Source organism: Onthophagus taurus, chromosome 6, assembly GCF_036711975.1.
Source record: "Onthophagus taurus isolate NC chromosome 6, IU_Otau_3.0, whole genome shotgun sequence".
NCBI classification, from domain to species: domain Eukaryota; kingdom Metazoa; phylum Arthropoda; class Insecta; order Coleoptera; family Scarabaeidae; genus Onthophagus; species Onthophagus taurus.
Genome location: NC_091971.1, coordinates 1,371,942 through 1,391,915, shown reverse-complemented (window position 1 = coordinate 1,391,915; position 19,974 = coordinate 1,371,942). Strand labels below are relative to the sequence as shown.

General features: G+C 32.3%; 4 protein-coding genes across 5 annotated transcripts; 2 read left to right on the top strand and 2 right to left on the bottom strand.

Annotated features, from left to right (window-relative positions):
• Positions 1-4,450: 4,450 nt before the first annotated feature.
• On the bottom strand, positions 4,451-6,023 carry LOC139429997 (kelch-like protein 41a). Of its 2 annotated transcripts, none has more exons than XM_071196535.1 (2): positions 5,935-6,023; positions 4,451-5,809 (listed from the first exon to the last, which is right to left on the bottom strand). In XM_071196535.1, exon 2 carries the CDS (start codon positions 5,807-5,809, stop codon positions 4,541-4,543), a length of 1,269 nt encoding a protein of 422 aa, XP_071052636.1. In that variant the 5' UTR covers positions 5,935-6,023; the 3' UTR covers positions 4,451-4,540. The 2 variants fall into 2 exon arrangements, with proteins under 2 accessions (XP_071052636.1, XP_071052635.1); XM_071196534.1 differs by having other exon boundaries at positions 5,863-5,953.
• Positions 6,024-6,037: 14 nt separating this feature from the next.
• LOC111424949 (ATP synthase mitochondrial F1 complex assembly factor 2 homolog l(2)k14505) lies at positions 6,038-7,641 on the top strand. The gene is made up of 5 exons (XM_023058691.2): positions 6,038-6,229; positions 6,318-6,514; positions 6,574-6,865; positions 6,920-7,035; positions 7,481-7,641. Exons 1-5 carry the CDS (start codon positions 6,133-6,135, stop codon positions 7,619-7,621), a joined length of 843 nt encoding a protein of 280 aa, XP_022914459.2. The 5' UTR covers positions 6,038-6,132; the 3' UTR covers positions 7,622-7,641.
• Positions 7,642-12,136: 4,495 nt separating this feature from the next.
• On the bottom strand, positions 12,137-13,320 carry LOC111424942 (mitochondrial transcription termination factor). The gene has a single exon (XM_023058683.2). The coding sequence runs from the start codon at positions 13,285-13,287 to the stop codon at positions 12,139-12,141; it is 1,149 nt and encodes a 382-aa protein (XP_022914451.2). The 5' UTR covers positions 13,288-13,320; the 3' UTR covers positions 12,137-12,138.
• A 172-nt stretch (positions 13,321-13,492) lies between these two features.
• On the top strand, positions 13,493-18,407 carry LOC111424950 (four way stop). Its single transcript, XM_023058692.2, has 7 exons — positions 13,493-13,606; positions 13,660-13,910; positions 13,964-14,287; positions 16,587-17,047; positions 17,100-17,243; positions 17,300-17,622; positions 17,674-18,407. The coding sequence occupies exons 1-7, from the start codon at positions 13,567-13,569 to the stop codon at positions 18,372-18,374; spliced, it is 2,244 nt and encodes a 747-aa protein (XP_022914460.1). The 5' UTR covers positions 13,493-13,566; the 3' UTR covers positions 18,375-18,407.
• Positions 18,408-19,974: the final 1,567 nt, after the last annotated feature.

The following is a 19,974-nucleotide window of genomic DNA, read 5'->3' as shown; positions in this document are numbered from 1 at the left end:
CAACCATCCAGCGTCAACTAACTTATGAGATATCTTATCATATTTTCGTATGCCATAAATAAAACAATCCTAATAATAATAATAACACAATCCTTGTTGACCAGTTATATCAATAAACATAGTAATAATGAAAACTCAATAATAACTAATAATTAATAATAGAAGCACACCTAACAAAATCAACTTCAACAAAATCATGCACATACCTGGTATAACCAATAAAGTACAGAATTGACATTCGCTCCTTACAACCACAATAAACTGGAAAACTTGCTCACCAATAGGAAAGATAAAATAAAGACGGTATACAGAATCGATTGCACGAATTGTAATAAATCATATACAGGGTGTCCCCTGTATTACGTAGAGCCTTCCTTCACACTTTATCCAGGCTTAGGACTGGTTCAAGACCATTTTTGAAGCATGTTTAAAGGTCAACGGACCAACGAAACATCAACTATAACAATAAAACAAAATAAACCAAAACACTTTGAATTCTGCTCAAAAATGTTTTCCATCATTCTCGATGCATTTATTTGCTTTAGTTTCGGTGGAAAAAACTGCTGCTTGTATTTCAGCCCTGGACAAGTTTCTATCTAGCTTCAATCATATTTTCCTTGGTTGTTGGTTCTTCTTGAAAAACTAGGTCTTTTAATCTACCCCATAGATAAAAATCCAAACAAGTTAGATCCAGGGAACGCGCCGGCCAAGGAGATAGACTGCCCCTTCCAATAACACGATTCGGATACAGTTCATCTAAATGCTGACGTACGTTTCGGTCATAGTGCGCCGGACAACCATCAAGCTGAAACCACATGTTCCTTCTTGTTTCCAAGGAGACGTTTTCTAAAAGGGGTGGAAGGAAAACGTTCAAAAATTCCAAAAATCGTTCTACGTTAAGTTTTGCGTATAAGTTTTCCTTCCACAATTCCGCACCATACATTCAAACTCTAGCGATTTTGATGCTCTATCTGTCGCATCCAATGTGGATTTTGCTCCGACCAATAATGCATGTTATGCAAATTTACACCACCTGCGCTATTGAAAGATCCGTCCATAGTATTTCTGTTAAAAAATTCAATCATACTTAACAGCCAATGACAATAATTAAGTCTGTTATCATAATCGGCTTCTCTTAAGGCCTGATGTAAAATAATATGGTAGGGATGCATATTATTCTCTTGAAGAATCTTATGCACAGTTGTTTTCGGGATTCCCAGGTCGTCGGAATTGTACGTAGGCCAAAACATTAATAATATTTTCGTCGATGCATGTTTTGCGAGTTCTTATAGGTGTCTGAATAGGTTGCACATTACCAGTTTCCCGTAATCGCCTAGCCAATCTTGAAAACACGTCTCGAGAAAAATGTCTTCTTTGTGGAAACTGCATTGCATATTCGCGCGATGCAATTACAGCATTTTCCAAACATTGAAAATAAATACGTAACATATCATACGCTGCTACGTTAGTAAAAGACATGATTGTAAAACAAAATAAATGTAACAGACAATTACTATTTGAATTAAGTTTTGACAGTTGTCAAAGCGCAATGTTTTCAACTAGTTACCATAGTTACCATGGCTATGTGCTTTGTTATTCTCTATAAGGTGATTAGATCTGATTAAAGAAACCCGAATTTTTAACATTTTCTTCTATAATTCGAGAACGGATGGCGATATCGAGATGCGGTTTTCACTAATATTTAGCAAATTTTATGGTGACTAAGGATCTGTGAAGTAAATAGTACCGTTCCATTTAACTTTTTTTCAAAAATCACAAAAATAAGTCATCGCTCCAGATAACGCCCTCTAACTTATTTGTTGTAAACCAAACGGTCTTACTGAAAATATCTTTTAAAAGAGCATAAAATGCTCTTTCAAACGAGACCAAAAATATTCAAATTGGTTGAATGGTCGATTGATTCAAATTGATCGCATACGCGTTTTTTATTTATTGCTCTTTTCCTCGTGAACTTGTTTTCATTGTATAAATTGTGGAACTGGTATTTTTATTAAAATAACAAAACCCTCGAAATATCAAATAGCCTTAAAATTTTAACATTGTTTTTTTTGATCACTATTCGGTGTAGTTTACTCATTCTTGTGTCATTTTTATTGTCATCTTGACGTAGTTGTTGAAAATAAAAAAGTATGAGTGGATCATCACGCAAGTCCTGTGTTAATAATCCCGACCATTTCTGCTATATATGTGGTAAATACTGTCAGGAAAAGCAACGAAGGAATATAAACGATTTCGTGAAACAAGCCTATCAGGCATATTTTGGAAAACACCTTGGACAGCAAGATAAATGTTGGGTTCCGCATAAAGTTTGTAAAACTTGTGTGGAGTCACTCAGATACTGGACACAAGGAGGTCGAAAAGGGCTGCCATTTGGAATACCGATGACTTGGAGAGAGCCAAGAAACCACTTTGATGACTGCTATTTTTGCGCTGTAAATGTAAAGGGTATGAATCGGTATAAAAAGCGTTCATGGATTTACCCAGATGTACAACAATCAGCTAAGCCACCAACGTTGCATAGTAAAGATTTACCAACACAGGAATTTACTTCTTTACCCGGCGATTGTTATGATGATATTGAAATGTTAGACGTTAACAGTAGCAGTGAACACAGCAGTGAAAGTGAATTCGAAGAAAGTAGTCCTACACGAAAAGGGTTTTCTCAGAGTGAGCTAAACGACTTGATTCGAGATTTAAATTTATCGAAGAAATCAGCTGAGCTTCTTGCGTCAAGACTGAAAGAAAAACATTGCCTTCATCCTGGCGTGTCAATAACAAGTTATCGAACTAGAGAGCGCGATATTCTTCCTTATTTCACAAATTTGAATGATATCGTATATTGTAATGACATTTCTGGGCTTTTAAATTTAATGGGCCCTCCAGAATATCAACCACAAGACTGGCGACTATTCATAGATAGTTCTAAAAGAAGTTTGAAATGTGTGTTACTGCATAACAGAAACGTGTTAGCATCAATCCCAATAGGTCATTCCACTATACTTAAGGAAGAATATAAAAACATCAAGCTTGTTTTAGAAAAAATTTCATACGATCAACATCAATGGCAAGTGTGTGTAGATTTAAAAATGGTAAACTTTTTATTGGGGCAGCAGAGTGGATACACAAAATATCCTTGCTTTCTATGTCTGTGGGATAGTCGAGCGAAAAATGAACACTGGACCAGGAAAGTCTGGCCATCGAGACTTAACATGGATGTAGGAAAAGCAAACATCATCGAAGAACCATTAATAAGTCGCGAAAAAGTTATCCTGTCTCCCCTCCATATAAAACTTGGACTTATGAAACAATTCGTGAAAGCTTTAGATAAGAACGGCGACTGCTTCAAATATATTTGTGAATTATTTCCTGGTCTCAGTATCGAGATGTTAAAAGCAGGTATTTTTGACGGTCCCAAAATTCGCTCCCTTATTAAAAACCAAGATTTTAAAAACCATATGAATCAAGTTGAATCGGAAGCATGGTCAAGCTTCGTATTGGTTGTCGAAAATTTTTTAGGAAACCACAAAGCTGAAACACATGAATTGGTAGACATGCTTAAAAAATTCCAAAAACTGGGCGTTAACATGAGCGTGAAACTGCATTACTTGCACAGCCATTTAGACAAATTTCCAGATAATTTGGGTGACTACAGCGAAGAACAAGGGGAGCGGTTTCACCAAGATATCAAGATTATGGAAGAGAGATATAAAGGGCGGTGGGACCACCATATGATGGCGGATTATTGCTGGAATTTACAGAGAGATTGCCTTAATCAAAAACACAATAGAAAATCACACAGAAAACGATTTTCTTAAAAGTTATCGATATGTTTTTGTTTATTATAGTTAATTTTGTTTTATTTTTTGTTTTAAGTCGAATGGATAAATAATTTTAAAATATAGATTTCAACAATATTCTCTTTTCTCAAAATTTAATTTTCTGTATAAATTAATACTTTATCTCAAAAACTAGGGTCAATTCAACAAATAAATTACTATTTTTATATTCAGTGGACCAAAATGAACCAAAATTGACTAAGATATCTCATGCCGCAGAATCACTGTTTCTCTGTGTTATTATTGTTACTTTTGTGAGGTTGCAATGGAACAATTTTGAAGAATTATTAATTTATTTTGGTATTTTTTGCAAAAAACTTTGGTGTATGATGACTTTTGGGGACTTGGAGTTTACATGCAGATAATCACAAATACAAATCCAATGACCATCACATTTTTTATTCCATTTTGTATCACAATGGCAGTTTACAAAGCATTGTAAATCATAGTAAGATAATAAATTATTTCAAAAATTTAAAAAAAATAAAATACTATGAGTGTTGCATTTAAATTAACTAAAAATTGCGTTAATCCCTAACTATCTAATTTATAAGTACAATCTGTTACATCAATTTTATCAATTTTGCTTTATTCACTTTAATCAAATAGATTAAAAAAAAATTTTTCCCCCGATTCAATTCGAATTTACTACTAAAATTGAGAACTGTCAATACAAATTAATCCTAAGCGATTAAATAAGATAATCCTTGTAAAATAGAACCATCTAATTCATTACTAAACGTTATCACAGTCGAATTTCGCTTATTAACCAATGCATCTGAACAATAATTTAAAACAACTTGTCCTTTAGCGTTAATATTCTCATTATAATATGTTACAATAATCGTGTACGATTTTTTTGACTCCAATTTAATAGCAACGGGAAAAACCAATCTTTGAACGTCGTTATAAATAATATTATTCTGTTTAAATCGGCAATTATAATACGTTAACATATTATGGGTGATACGAACATCAATAGTACTATCATAACTTAAATTATCAACCCCCGCCGGTTGATGAAGCGAGGAAATTGCTAAACCAAATAAATAAATTGTTCGAGATGTTGTTACATCGCTCGCAATTTGGATAGCGTTTGAAAAGAAATGACCGCGAGATATTTTGTAAAGTAAGCGAAATTGGTAGGTTTGAGGGAAAATTTTTCGATTATATTTAATAAATCGAGACTCAATTTGATTGTTTAAATTAACAATAATATTAATTATATCGTTTAAATTTGAATATGAATCAATCTGTTTTAATGTCTCTGATAATTTATAATCAAATTTATCAAAACTTGAAAAATCTTTAATTAATTTATTCTCTTTTAATGTTAATAATAAATTTTCTTCAATCGGCTCAATTTCATTTAATTCACATTCATCAATAGCCCACTTAAACATTAAAATAATTAAATCAGAATCAGTTCCTAAAAGTTTTGAGTCTAATAAAATCGAATGCAAAGTATTTAATTGCATATGATAATTAACATGGATTAAACCTTTAAAATACTTTTGAATATTTTTCCAACAACTTTCCATTAACATTTTTATATTATACAATTGCGAGTACTCATAACACAATAACAAATTGTCCACAGATAAATTATCAATAACATAACAAATGCATATATCGAGTAAATCTTTTAAAAAATATTTCTGGCTAACATAAATTAAAGCCCAAGCGTTCTGTATGCTACTTATCTTAATAATCTCAGTATAAATATAATCGATTACTTGTTTTAAATCACTAAAATTAATATCCAACAATACAATTTCCGATGCTTTCATTTCTCCAAAAAACATCTTCTCAAAAACTGGGCTGGCGTACGATAAAACCAATTTGTGTGCTCCTATTCTATCCTCTCCACAAATAAAGGCACAATCTTTTCTTTCTTTCGATATTAATTGGATTTTATCACTTTTTGAAGGTAACATCATGAGGGAACTCATCTAAAAAACACACTCAATTTAACTAAAACGTTTAATGTATCAATCGCGAATACCTTTCACGTGAATCAAGTCGAAACGTTTCTGTTTGACTAGCTTTTAGAATCTTAAAATTATTGTTTACTTACTGTGCTATTACTCGCTCTCGTTCATCCAAAATATCCTTGAACTCAGTGCGCTGGATCATTCACAAGGCCAACGTCAAAATTAACGTTTCTTAGTGGTCGATTTGAACCGGTTCAATTTCAAATAAACCAATCCCACACAAAGTTTACACCCGGTTTCTTTGGGGTTACGTAATTAATTTATAATCGATTTCGAAGATAATGTCCATCAATTTAACCGTTAGTCGATTACTAACGAGTTTTCATCACAATCGGAGTTATTTTAATGTTAAAGGAGTGATTAATTTAAGAAATTACGGTAAATTTTTAAATTATAACCCAACTTTTTGACGTTTATCTGACATGTTGTGATACATAACCTCAAATAAAATTATTTTCTTTTTTAGCTCAAGCTAAAAAACGTTTTTATAAAACGACAGGAATATTAACAAGCGGTGGAAAATATGAAATTACTTTAGACCAAAAGAAATTAAAAACGCCTAAAGGAAATTTATTCATTCTTAATTCTGAGCCGTTAGCTTTAGCTGTTGCATCAGAATGGGACGCTCAAAAAGAAAAAATCATTCAAACATCAATGCATTTGGTATAAATGACTCAAAATAATCAATAATATAAGTAATTTTTTTTTATGTTTTCGTTTAGACAACTTTATGCAACACGGCCATCGATAATCCTAATAATTTAATCAAATTCGATATGGTTCAATATTTAGTTAATTATTTAGATACAGATACGATATTATTTCAAGCAAAAGAACAAGAACGTTTATACGAATTACAAGAAAAAGAATGGGATCCTGTTATACAATGGTTTTGTAATAAATTTAAAGTTGATTTACAAAAATCTGTTGTTATAGAAGGTCCCAAAATTAGTGATGAAACTAAACAGAAAATTAGTAAATATTTACTTTCTTATAGTCAAGATGCTATTTTTGGTACGAAACATAAACCTATAAAGATGATTTTATAAAAATAATATTTTTTTTAAGGCTTCGTTTATGGAGTAGACACAATTAAATCTATTATTTTAACTTTAGCTTGTATTGAACGGTTTTTAACACCTGAAAAAGCTGTTTTATTATCAAGACTTGAAGAAGAATTTCAGGTATAAATTTAATTTTCTTCCTATGTTATATTTATAACCTACAAATAAATTTATTGTTAAAAGGGATGAAATTCTCCATATTTCTCAAGAATTAAATAATAAAAATGGAAAATGTAAAAACTTTTTGTGAGAAATAACAAAATACTTAATTTATTTCAATACATACATCTTCAGAAAAATTTTTTTAAAATATGTTAGGAATAGGTCTGAACAAAATACTTCTAGAAAACTTTTTACAAAATCAAAGTAAATCCTTAAATTTCTTGGGAATTAACTTATCTATAAGTTCATTTCTAGAAATAATATAAATATAATTTTTCTAGTTATTTTTTAGTGTTTTTTTTTCGAAACATGTCTATTTATTGAAATAAATTAAGTATTTTGTTATTTCTCACAAAGTTTTAATTTTTTCCATTTTTATTATAAAATTTATTGTTGTTTTCAGTTAGGTCATTGGGGTCGAGTTGAATGGGCACATGATTTAAGTCAACATGACCTTCAAGCACGTTTAGCAGCAACAGTACTATTTATTTATTGTAATTCAACTTTACACTTAACAAAGGTGAAAGGCAAATCGGAAATATAAATAAAAAAACATTTTAAGGATTTTTTTGAAGTTTATTTCTTTTCCTTAAATTGTCTAGTGTTAGTTTTAGTTCAATTAGATTCTAATTCTATAATAAGATATCACTATGTTAACTAGCGCTATCTACCACTGTCACTAGAACTAACATTAGACCTAGAACTAGAATCATTCGGATTTAGTCGCACGTCTCTCAAGACGGCTAAACCCGAATGGTTCTAGTTCTAAGTCTTGTGTTAGTTCTAGTGATAGTGCTAGTGTAAAACTAAAACCAACCCTAGAGCTAGAAACATTCGGGTTTAGCCGTGCGTCTCTCAAGACGACTAAACCCGAATGGTTCTAGATCTAGGTCTTGTGTTAGTTCTAATGCTAGTGCAAAACTAGAACTAACACTAGTCCTAGAACTAGAGACATTCGGATTTAGCCCCACGTCTCTCAAGACAGCTAAACCCGAATGGTTCTAGTTCTAGGTCTTGTGTTAGTTCTAGTGATAGTGCAAAACTAGAACTAACACTAGACCTAGAACTAGAATCATTCGGATTTAGCCGCACGTCTATCAAGACGGCTAAACCCGAATGGTTCTAGGTCTTGTGTTAGTTCTAGTGCTAGTGCAAAACTAGAACTAACACTAGACCTAGAACTAGAATCATTCAGATTTAGCCGCACGTCTCTCAAGACGGCTAAACCCGAATGGTTCTAGTTCTAGGTCTTGTGTTAGTTCTAGTGATAGTGCTAGTGTAAAACTAAAACCAACCCTAGAGCTAGAAACATTCGGGTTTAGCCGTGCGTCTCTCAAGACGACTAAACCCGAATGGTTCTAGATCTATATCTTGTGTTAGTTCTAATGCTAGTGCAAAACTAGAACTAACACTAGTCCTAGAACTAGAGACATTCGGATTTAGCCCCACGTCTCTCAAGACGGCTAAACCCGAATGGTTCTAGGTCTTGTGTTAGTTCTAGTGATAGTGCTAGTGTAAAACTAAAACCAACCCTAGAGCTAGAAACATTCGGGTTTAGTCGTGCGTCTCTCAAGACGACTAAACCCGAATGGTTCTAGTTCTAGGTCTTGTGTTAATTCTAGTGCTAGTGCAAAACTAGAACTAACACTAGACCTAGAACTAGAATCATTCAGATTTAGCCGCACGTCTCTCAAGACGGCTAAACCCGAATGGTTCTAGTTCTAGGTCTTGTGTTAGTTCTAGTGATAGTGCTAGTGTAAAACTAAAACCAACCCTAGAGCTAGAAACATTCGGGTTTAGCCGTGCGTCTCTCAAGACGACTAAACCCGAATGGTTCTAGATCTATGTCTTGTGTTAGTTCTAATGCTAGTGCAAAACTAGAACTAACACTAGTCCTAGAACTAGAGACATTCGGATTTAGCCCCACGTCTCTCAAGACGGCTAAACCCGAATGGTTCTAGTTCTAGGTCTTGTGTTAGTTCTAGTGATAGTGCTAGTGTAAAACTAAAACCAACCCTAGAGCTAGAAACATTCGGGTTTAGTCGTGCGTCTCTCAAGACGACTAAACCCGAATGGTTCTAGTTCTAGGTCTTGTGTTAGTTCTAGTGCTAGTGCAAAACTAGAACTAACACTAGACCTAGAACTAGAATCATTCAGATTTAGCCGCACGTCTCTCAAGACGGCTAAACCCGAATGGTTCTAGTTCTAGGTCTTGTGTTAGTTCTAGTGATAGTGCTAGTGTAAAACTAAAACCAACCCTAGAGCTAGAAACATTCGGGTTTAGCCGTGCGTCTCTCAAGACGACTAAACCCGAATGGTTCTAGATCTATGTCTTGTGTTAGTTCTAATGCTAGTGCAAAACTAGAACTAACACTAGTCCTAGAACTAGAGACATTCGGATTTAGCCCCACGTCTCTCAAGACGGCTAAACCCGAATGGTTCTAGTTCTAGGTCTTGTGTTAGTTCTAGTGATAGTGCTAGTGTAAAACTAAAACCAACCCTAGAGCTAGAAACATTCGGGTTTAGTCGTGCGTCTCTCAAGACGACTAAACCCGAATGGTTCTAGTTCTAGGTCTTGTGTTAGTTCTAGTGCTAGTGCAAAACTAGAACTAACACTAGACCTAGAACTAGAATCATTCAGATTTAGCCGCACGTCTCTCAAGACGGCTAAACCCGAATGGTTCTAGTTCTAGGTCTTGTGTTAGCTCTAGTGATAGTGCTAGTGTAAAACTAAAACCAACCCTAGAGCTAGAAACATTCGGGTTTAGCCGTGCGTCTCTCAAGACGACTAAACCCGAATGGTTCTAGTTCTAGGTCTTGTGTTAGTTCTAGTGCTAGTGCAAAACTAGAACTAACACTAGACCTAGAACTAGAATCATTCGGATTTAGCCGCACGTCTCCAAGACGGCTAAACCCGAATGATTCTAGTTCTCTCGTCATTTTAATATTTTAATCTTTTCGGTGACAGTAGTAGCTAGCGCTAGTCAACATAAGATATCGCTATGTTACATATTCTAATTGAACTAAAACTAGAACTATCAGTAGAACTAACACAAGACCTAGAACTAGAATCATTCGGGTTTAGCCGTCTTGGAGACGTGCGGCTAAATCCGAATGATTCTAGTTCTAGGTCTTGTGTTAGTTCTACTGATAGTTTCGATTCCGACAAAATTGTCATTACGGACCTGTATTTTTCAAAAACGTACAAACGTGCCGAAACCTTCATGTATGACTCAAAACCTGTTTATAATACATTTATATCCCCCAATACATCCCATAATATAAATACGGCCTTATAAATTGAGACTTGAAGAAGAATTTCAGGTAGAAATTTAATTTTCTTCTTAAGTTATATTTATAACCTACAAATAAATGTATTGTTGTTTTCAGTTGGATCATTAATAATAATAAGAATAAGTTTATTGAATATGCATCAAAATGTACAGTAGAATTTCTTTTCCAAGAGCATATTCTAGACCTGTCTTTTAAAACTCTTCATATTCAATGTTTTAAAATGGGGTGATAATTCATTATACAGGTGTGTCAAATGTCTGGAGTATAGCCAATAACTTTGTCATTTGTGGTTTTAAAGAAAAATGTTTTTAATAAAAGTTATTTATTAATTGTGGCGCATTTTTTGGTGATATTTGCTCGTTTACATTGTTTTTTGTTTCGTTGCTATGGCAACCAATATTGTTATTTTAAATGGGATGCATATGTTTTTTTTGCATACTTTGATAGAGGATAAGTCCCTCTCTACGATGAACATATCAAATCATATGGTTGTATAAGAAAAAAATCGAGAAAAATGCGTTGTTTGAAAATATGAAATAAGTAATTTATAATCAAAGTAGGCACGGAAATAACGCCGTTGACAGCTTTAAATGTCAAAAAATGTACCACAGCTGATTCCAGTTCAGATTTAGCGGCTGAAATTTTGCCTCATCAGTATTTTTTCCAAAAAATCGTCATCTTCTTGAGTTTTAATCAACATCAATTCAAAAAAAAACAATTCTCTTATGATCGTCACCTGGCCTTAAACTTTGTGCCAATGAGTAAGAATAAGGATGAAAGTTATGTTTTTGAAATCCTGTGATTGTTTTTTTCAGATATTCCCAAATTTCTTTTAGCATCTAATAACGAATTTTCAGGATACGCTCTAAAGTACCCCAAAACTGTAATTTCATTTTCTTCGTTATCTACGATTGGTTTAACTCTTTTGTGCTTTGCAACAAACTGGCCATTGGCCTTTTTTCTACGTAAACATCAAATTATTTGTCTTAATACGATAGTTTTTGTTTCTTCGGTTTGGTTGCTTCAAATCAAAGCCAACTGATAATTTTAAATTTACTAATAACCAAGAAAATTTCATTTTTTTTTCAAATTTCTACGAAAACCATATAGTTCCCTTATTTTCCAGCGTACAATACGCTGGTGAAGGAAAAATGGGGGTTGTCATTTAAAAAAATGAAGTTTTCGATTTTCGGCGCAAATTTCTGACCATCCTATATAATTTTTTGAAAAACTTTTTAAGGGTTATGTAAGCCTTTGGTTCTCTCTGTGCAAACTCTGAGAATATTTGGCCGTACTCTACAGTCATTTCGAAAAATTATTCTTATTGTGAAGAGTTGCATCTGCCAAAATTTTCGAAAAAACTGAAATAACTCAAAAATGGTGCACTCTACACATAATATGATGACTTATATCAAATTATATTAAAATTTGGCGGGGATCTCGAAAATTCTATAAAAATTGGTACATTCCATTTAAAATAACGAAGTTGGGGTCTATTTCCTGTATAACTGTAAGTTGGCGAAAACTGGAAATATTTTAGCTGGAGTAAACCTGTATGCAAATTTTAAGTGTTTTAAGTTATTTGTAAGTATATATGAGGATGGTAATGTCGGTATTTTTAGAGTTTTGACATTGGGGTCGAGTTGAATGGACACATGATTTAAGTCAAGATCTTCAAACACATCTAGCAGCGACTGTATTAATTGTAATTGAACTGTATATTTAACGAAGGTGAAAGGCGAATCAGAAATATAAATAAAAAACATTTTAAGGTTTCTTTTGAATTTTATTTCTTTTCATTAAATTCTTAACTAAATTGTCGTAATACTCTTGAAATGATTTTTGACTTTTAATGAGAACGTACATTGTGTTAACTTGAACTCCAATTTCGTTGAGTATTTTCAAACGTTTCTTTGTCGTTTCAATACTATGGAGTAAAATTTTCGGGACTCTGCAAATGTGACCAGGAGTGTATCCTTGAGCATACAAAAAATCGATTAATTCCGACATTTTCTTCACACTTTTATTGTTTAGGGCTGGTAACTTATAAACTAAATAGTTAGCAGTTGCTAACGAACAATCTAATCGTTCTGATAAATACTCCGCTACTGATTTATTTCCTATAATTTCTTTATTTTCCAATCTTATTTTAATGTATTGTTGAAAAATTTGAGGATCAACTCTAATCATCCACGTTTTTAGTTCGAGAACACCACAAGTTTTAGCAAATTCTATTCTGTTTTTAATTGTAGGTAAAGAATACCTTAATGCAGTTAAATCATTTGCTACCATTTGTCCTGTGATATTATTTTGTTTAAACAATTCAATAATTTGAGAAACCTTTTCAAAATTAAGTCTCAATAAGAACGTTTTTTTAACAAATTGTTTGCTAATTTCAAAACTACTAACCTCTAACAACTCGGCTAATTTATAAATAACATTTCCTTTGATTGCAAACTCACTTTGAAGTTTTAATAAAGTAGGAGGAGGTAGTGTTAATAAAGGTGCCATATTATTGATAGGCCCAATTTTCGATAAAATACTAAGTCGTAAAGGAAGATCATCGAACACCAGCACATCAACACATTTTAAAATTGTCGGGTTTCTCATTCCCGCATTTACACATAATTTATAGTTTTCATTCAATAAGTGACCCGTTACGTAGCATAATTGTTTATGCTTTGAGACCATGTCTAAAGCTTCGTTTTGATCAACTCCAAAAAGGTAAACAAGTCTTCTAATCGTTGCCGATCTTGAAATTTTGAAATCTTCCACTTCTTTCGCGATACCAATTATATCTTTCTCTTCTTTTTTTTGTATATCCGTTTTTACACATCTTATTAAAGTGTAGTTTATTGCAGGTTTTTTATAGGTATTTAATCGAATTAATTCATGAAGAAGTTTTAATTTATTCATTTTGTAAACATAACCTTTAAAAAATGACGTTTTTAGGTTATGTCACTTCATTATTAATTCGGGTGAATTTTTAAAATTAAAAAAAAAATCTTTCTTATATTTATTTAAATAATACTTTTTTATTTATAATTAAAAAATCTAATTAGATTTGATTTTTTAAAATAATTTTTTTCACTTAATTCATGAACGTATCCCAAATGTCAAAACGAACTAATGACAGTTATACGTGGAGTTCGTTTTTGAGGTTATAAATTATTAAAAAATATTAATAATTAAATAATGGAAGATAATACTATATTGGAAAGTATTGAAAATGATGGTAATTAAGTATATCTTTATTTATGAAATGATTTATTTTTAATTGATTCGTAGATTTTTACAAAAAGTTCTTGCAAACCTCCGTCCGATCAAATCTTTTAACAACACTTTCGATAACGGAACAAGTAAAGAAATTAGGGGATGGTATCGATGCTTTAAGTAAAGAATTGAACGCGCAAGTTTTAGAGAAACATAATGATTTATTAAGGCAAGCAAATCATGCCACCAAACTACAAGATATTTTAAATACGATGAATTTACACGTTCAAAACTTATATGCAAACGCAGAACGGCTCAAATTACAAGTAAAATTTCCAAAAACCTTTTTAAATCAAATCAAACGTTTTAATCTTATTAGATACATGGTCCATATTCAGCGTTAGAAAAACATACGAAAATGTTATCAAGGTTACATTTAGCGAGTCATATTTTGCGCCAAGTTAATCGAATGCAACAATTAAGCAAACGTCTTTCTAACACGAATGATCCAATACAAAAAGCGACAATTTTGCAAGAATTGGAACAGTTAGCTGCTGATCCGGAACTTTCAGACATTGATGCAATCACTTTGGAGTTAAGAAATATTAAAGAACAACATCAAAACATTGTAAAAACAACAAATACTATGTTACATCAAAGTGTTGTTAATGAGAATATGATACAGACGACAACTGCACTTCAAGTATGTTTAAAAAAAGATATTTATCCACAACTACCTTATAAATGAGTTTTCTGAATCAAAATGGTAGTCATTTGAATAATAGCCCTGAATAATCATTATTTATAATTAACTTGACAGACTAATAATAATTATTTGAAACGTCAAAATTTCAAAAAACGTCAATTTAATTTAATTTTTTAGGACTTTCTAAAGGTTTGACATTAAAAAGCCTTAACAAGTTCCTTTTTTCCTGTTTAAGCATAAATTAATTAAATTTTGCAAAAAAAACGACGTTTCATAAAATTGACATTTAATTTTGACAAATTGTTGTGAAGTTGGTTACAGTTGGTAACATTGAATTTGGGAAAAATTCAAAAATCATCGACGATTTTTTTTTAATCAATGTAAAATGACCCAAAAAACAAGTTAAAAATAAAAAAAAGTGCGGAAAAGTATAGAACACACCGAAGACTCACATTACCGTTTTGATGTGACGTCACAAGCAATGTTAACCATGCATTTTTCTATAAAACTAGTCAACACCTATCTTACAAATTGTTTATTTTATAGCCGCGCACAAAATCAATCTGATAAACCTAAAAGTAAAGTTATTTTCGCTAAACTAGGTGAGATTACAACGTATATTTTCGGATGAAACACCTTGTTTTTCTTAGGTTTTTGATGCATAACGACTGACTACCTGTCGTTAGACAGACTGTATCAATAAACTGTGTTTTAACTAGAACTACTAGAAAGTATCGGGTTTAATGTAATCTCTGGAATTTACAACCCACCCTCTGCTCCATGCCAAACCCGACATTTGAGAAATTCGCACCGGTTTAAATGTTCATTAACCTAACTCAAAGTGGATTTTTTGCACAAAATTCTGAAATAAATCAATAAATTAGGTGGATACGAATGTAACGTTTAAAGAAGGGGCCTTACCCCCCTCTAAAAAGATATGTCGCATCTAGGTGACAAAGAATCAAGTGTTGTAGCAGCTTTTTAGATCTATAATGGAAGGGACGCAGAAAGATATCACTCAACAGAAGAATAGTTTCAGTAAATACTTTTCAGCGAGTAGTATTGTAATTTCCATGCACCTAGTAGTGTTTTGGCAGTAGTATATAGTCTTCTGAAAGCATTAAATAGTCATTGAAAACAGTATCTTTCTTTCTAGGCAGATAATAGTTTCTCCCAGCAGTATTTAGTTTTCTCCAAGCAGGTTGTAGTCTTTTCTAGTAGTATATAGCGCTCTGAAAGCAGTAAGTAGTCTTATGGAAGCGGTATCTCATCTTTCCAATTAGTTTGTAGTTGTTTGTTAGCACTATCTAGTCTTCTCCAAGCAGATTGTAATCTTTTCCACCAGTATTTAGCATTTTGGAAGCAGACCTTTTTTGGAGAGAATATTTCTTCTTTCCAAGTAGTTATTAGTCTTTTCCAGTAGTATTTAGCATTTTGACAGCATTAGGTAGCTTTTTGGGAAGCATATCTCTTCTTTCCACGTAGTTATTAGTCTTTTCCAGCAGTATCTAACATTCTGGAAACGGTAGGTAGCTTTTTCGAAAGCATATCTCTTTTCCAAACAATTATTAAAGTCTTTGAAAGCAATAAGTGATCTTGGAAGCAGTATTCCGCCTATCCAAGTACGTCAAAACCTTTAACAGCAGTGTTTAGCATTTTGGAAGCAATAGGTAGTATTTTCAAAACAGCATCTAGTCTTTTCCAAGTAAGTTGTGGTCTTTTTCTGCAGTATATAGCATTTTAGAAGCAGTAGGTAACTTTTTGAAATAGTACTAGCAGTATTTAATCTTCTGTTAGCAATAATTAGTCTTTTGCCAACAGTATCTAGCATTCAGGAACCGGGCATCAGATATTTTTAGTTTATAGATGATAAACAACTACATTTTAGTCGTCGTCTGTCGAAAACCTAAGAACAACCGTATTTCACCCGAAAATACGCGTTTTAACCAAATATGTTGCGAAAATATATGGTTAGTATGGTCGATGACGTCACAAAAAGTGACGTCACGGCGAAACTTTAAGTTTTTAACGTTTCCGCACTTTTTTTTTTGTAACAGCTTACTTGAGTGATTTTCCGTCGATTTTTAAGCGACATGATGACTCTTCTGTCACATTGACGTTTAAACTTTATTCAAAAATTTATTTAAGAAAATAAATTTGTGAAATCAATTTCAATAGTAGTCGTGGACAAAGTATAGTATTCTACTCACATGTAATGAGCTATTATTCACTCAGGTTAATTACACTTAGCCTTAGTGAATTTTATTAAAAAATTGTTCTAAAAATTTTATTTTAGATATTTATTAATATGGGAATAATAAAAACAGCAATACAAAATGCAATCGATATTTCGTTATCGGAATGTCGAGAAAGTTTAAAAGCTTCGTTTGATTTAAATGTGAATATAACAGGAAATTTGAATAAGAATAAAGTTGGACCGGGAAAAGCGAATCTGTCATCATCTCAAGGGTTTCGAAGTCGTATTTGGGTCGATTTAGAGAAAGCGTTTTCAGAAGAGATTTACAAACAATGTCGACAAATAAAATTTTTAGAAACGACATTGAATAACATGAACGTTATTGTTGAGCAAAATGAGATTTCACCGGATTTTTGGAACCAATTAAGTAAATGTATAAAAGAGGAGATTGAGAATTCCAATTCCGCCGTTCAACAAATGCTAGAAGATGATTATCCGAAATTATTAAAATGTTATTACGAAATGACCTTGAAATTAAATTATAATAATTTTAAATTTGAGTAAGATTTTTTTTGAAGATTAATCGATTGAAAATTATTGTTTATTTTTTAGTCGGAGTATTTTTGAAAAATGCGAAAACTCCTATTTATCAAGTTCATTAAATAGGATCTTAGAACCAACGCAGAATATGTTTAATAATGAATTAAACACTCCAAGTCATGATCAAATTGATTCATTGATACGATTAATCACGACGTAATTTCCTTTTTTTAAATTTTAATAAAGCTTGAATTAATTTCTTTTCGTTTTAGCGAATTAAGTGTAACGTTAGTTGAACACAATTTAAATGAAAAAATCGCTAAAAACATTTCGAAATGCATCAAATTGTATGGAGTTAAAACTGAGCAACAAATTGTAACTGGTCCTGAAGCAGCCCAAGTTGTTGGCGGGGCTGTCAATTCAGGACAACAACACAATATCCAATTAGCAAACTCGATGTATTATTTTCAAGTACAAATACAAAGAATTTTATCAAACATGAAAGATAGTTTACCCATTGAAAGTGTTGTGTCTATAAACGAAACATTATCAAGCTTAGATAATTTAACTGGATCAATTTTAGATCCGTTAATTGGTAGGATTTATTAAATTATTAATAATTTTTAATCATATTATTTTTTTTTAGATTCAGTTAAACTAACAGTTGAAACAATAATAATAACAATCCACATTGAAACAGATTGGACAAAACTTCAAATTCCACCAACTAAATCAACTCAATCTTGTAGCCCATACATGCGCGAACTTGTTCAATTTATAACACGATCGTATCAAACTTATTTAAGCCCTTTTAGTAACAAGGAGTGTTTAACTCAAAAATGCCATTCGATTGCAATGAGATGCATAGATTTACTCGTTAGACACACGTCGATTTTACGACCTATTTCCCAAGGGGGACGATTACGACTTCAAGCAGATTTTAATCATTTAGAACAAGCTTTAAAAGTGATATGTCCCCATTTATTCGATTTGGGGCATCCATATCGATTATTAAAATCAATGGCAACACTTATAATACAATCACCAACTGATATAGTAGCAAGTCAAGATTCAGGAAGTTCAATTCCTCATAGTACAGTATTGTTTTTGTTGTTTTCTTATGCTGGGAGTGAATTGGCGAGCCCACATCAAAATACAGGGTGGACGATACAGAAATTATCGACGTGGTTGGATGAGCACGTTTCGGAATATGAACGTTTAGATTTAATCGCTGGGGCTTTACAAAGATACGTTACGTTAATTAGGCAGAAAAACTCGATTAATTTTGATCCTATTTATCCAATTATGTCAGAATTTATAGAAAAAGCTATTAAAAGTTGTAATTAAATAAAGTTATAACCAAAATAATACGATTCCAAACGCAGCTATTTCATTTTAATTGCAATAAATGGACACTAATATCTCCTCTCTTCACAATTATCCCACAATTAAAATTTAATTTACCTCATTCTACAGTGATTTTCAGTTGAGACGCAATATACAAAAATATGTTTCCATAAAAATTAGGGCGTACCTACTTACTCTGTTTGATATGAAGTGCAATATAATTTGACATTACAGTATGTAACCTCTATGTAACGGATCAATACGGGAAATGTAGTGTCAACAAATAAAACTAGACTAACACTGCAACTAGAAACATTCCATTTAGTCGTACCTCTCTTAAGACGGCTGGTAGGTAGCGCTAGTTAGCATAAAATATCACTACCCAGTAAACAAGAAACCTCTGTGAAACATTTCAATTTTAACGTACAGTGAATTAAATGAAACATCTTAGAACTACGTTTCATATACGTGACAGATACGATTTTTACGAAACGTATCTAAAGATATGTATCAAATACATTTCAGTAGAAATATTTATGAAATATCATTAAAATATGTAGCAGAAACATTTCATTTGAAACATTTCGCTACAAATGTGTCTGAAACATGTCTGGAATATCTTCAGCACCTGTGAACGTATGTACAAACATTAATTAATGTTTGTAAACAGAACTAACCTTACCTAACATTCCTTCACGGTTTAATTGGCATTTCAAAAGAAAACTTCACGCTATAATTGGCATTACTAATTACTAAAGAAAACTTCACGCTATAATTAATGTTTGTAAACAGAACTAACCTTACCTAACATTCCTTCACGCTATAATTGACATTACAAAAGAAAACTTCACGCTATGATTGGCATTACTAATTACTAAAGAAAACTTCACGCTATAATTGATGTTTGTAAACAGAACTAACCTTACTTAACATTCCTTCACGGTGTAATTGGCATTTCAAAAGAAAACTTCACGCTATAATTGGCATTACTAATTACTAAAGAAAACTTCACGCTATAATTAATGTTTGTAAACAGAACTAACCTTACGTAACATTCCTTATATGTTGCATATTTTTATAGAACTAAAACTAGAACGAACACTATACCTACTAAAACTAGAATTAATCGGGTTTAGCCGTCTTTAGAGACGTGCGGCTAAACCCAATTGATTCTAGATCTAGGGTTAGTTGTAGTGACAGTGCAAGTGTAAAACTAACACTAGACCTAGAACTAGAAACATTCGGGTTTAGCCGTGCGTCTGAAGACGCACTAACAAATAATTATGGCTACCAAAAAAGTAATACTAAATGATATACTAATAAAACTGAGCGAATGAGCATATTTGAATTATGTAACGGATCGACAGTCAGTTATTACAAGGAAGGAAATAGACACAAAAGAGTGCAGCAAAAAATAGATGAAAGGTAGACTAGAGAAGAAAACAAACACGTATAGGTCAAGAAGAAGATAGTTGAAGAGATAGCACATGGCGCCTCAAGGCATTTTTTAAACTTATTAAACTAGCTGCATTGCGAACAACGGCAGGCAAATCGTTCCACAACGCAATCGACTGCACTGTAAAAAACCTGTGGTAGATTT

What these genes read in the sequence shown, in the direction of transcription:
- LOC139429997 (XM_071196535.1), bottom strand. Translation starts at nt 5,809, where the DNA reads ATGAGTTCCCTCATGATGTTACCTTCAAAAAGTGATAAAATCCAATTA.
- LOC111424949 (XM_023058691.2), top strand. Translation starts at nt 6,133, where the DNA reads ATGTCCATCAATTTAACCGTTAGTCGATTACTAACGAGTTTTCATCAC. An exon ending in GATTAATTTAAGAAATTACG is followed by an intron (nt 6,230 to 6,317) that starts GTAAATTTTTAA and finishes TTTCTTTTTTAG; the next exon opens with CTCAAGCTAAAAAACGTTTT. An exon ending in TTCAAACATCAATGCATTTG is followed by an intron (nt 6,515 to 6,573) that starts GTATAAATGACT and finishes GTTTTCGTTTAG; the next exon opens with ACAACTTTATGCAACACGGC.
- LOC111424942 (XM_023058683.2), bottom strand. Translation starts at nt 13,287, where the DNA reads ATGAATAAATTAAAACTTCTTCATGAATTAATTCGATTAAATACCTAT.
- LOC111424950 (XM_023058692.2), top strand. Translation starts at nt 13,567, where the DNA reads ATGGAAGATAATACTATATTGGAAAGTATTGAAAATGATG. An exon ending in GGAAAGTATTGAAAATGATG is followed by an intron (nt 13,607 to 13,659) that starts GTAATTAAGTAT and finishes ATTGATTCGTAG; the next exon opens with ATTTTTACAAAAAGTTCTTG. An exon ending in AATTTTAGATCCGTTAATTG is followed by an intron (nt 17,623 to 17,673) that starts GTAGGATTTATT and finishes ATTTTTTTTTAG; the next exon opens with ATTCAGTTAAACTAACAGTT.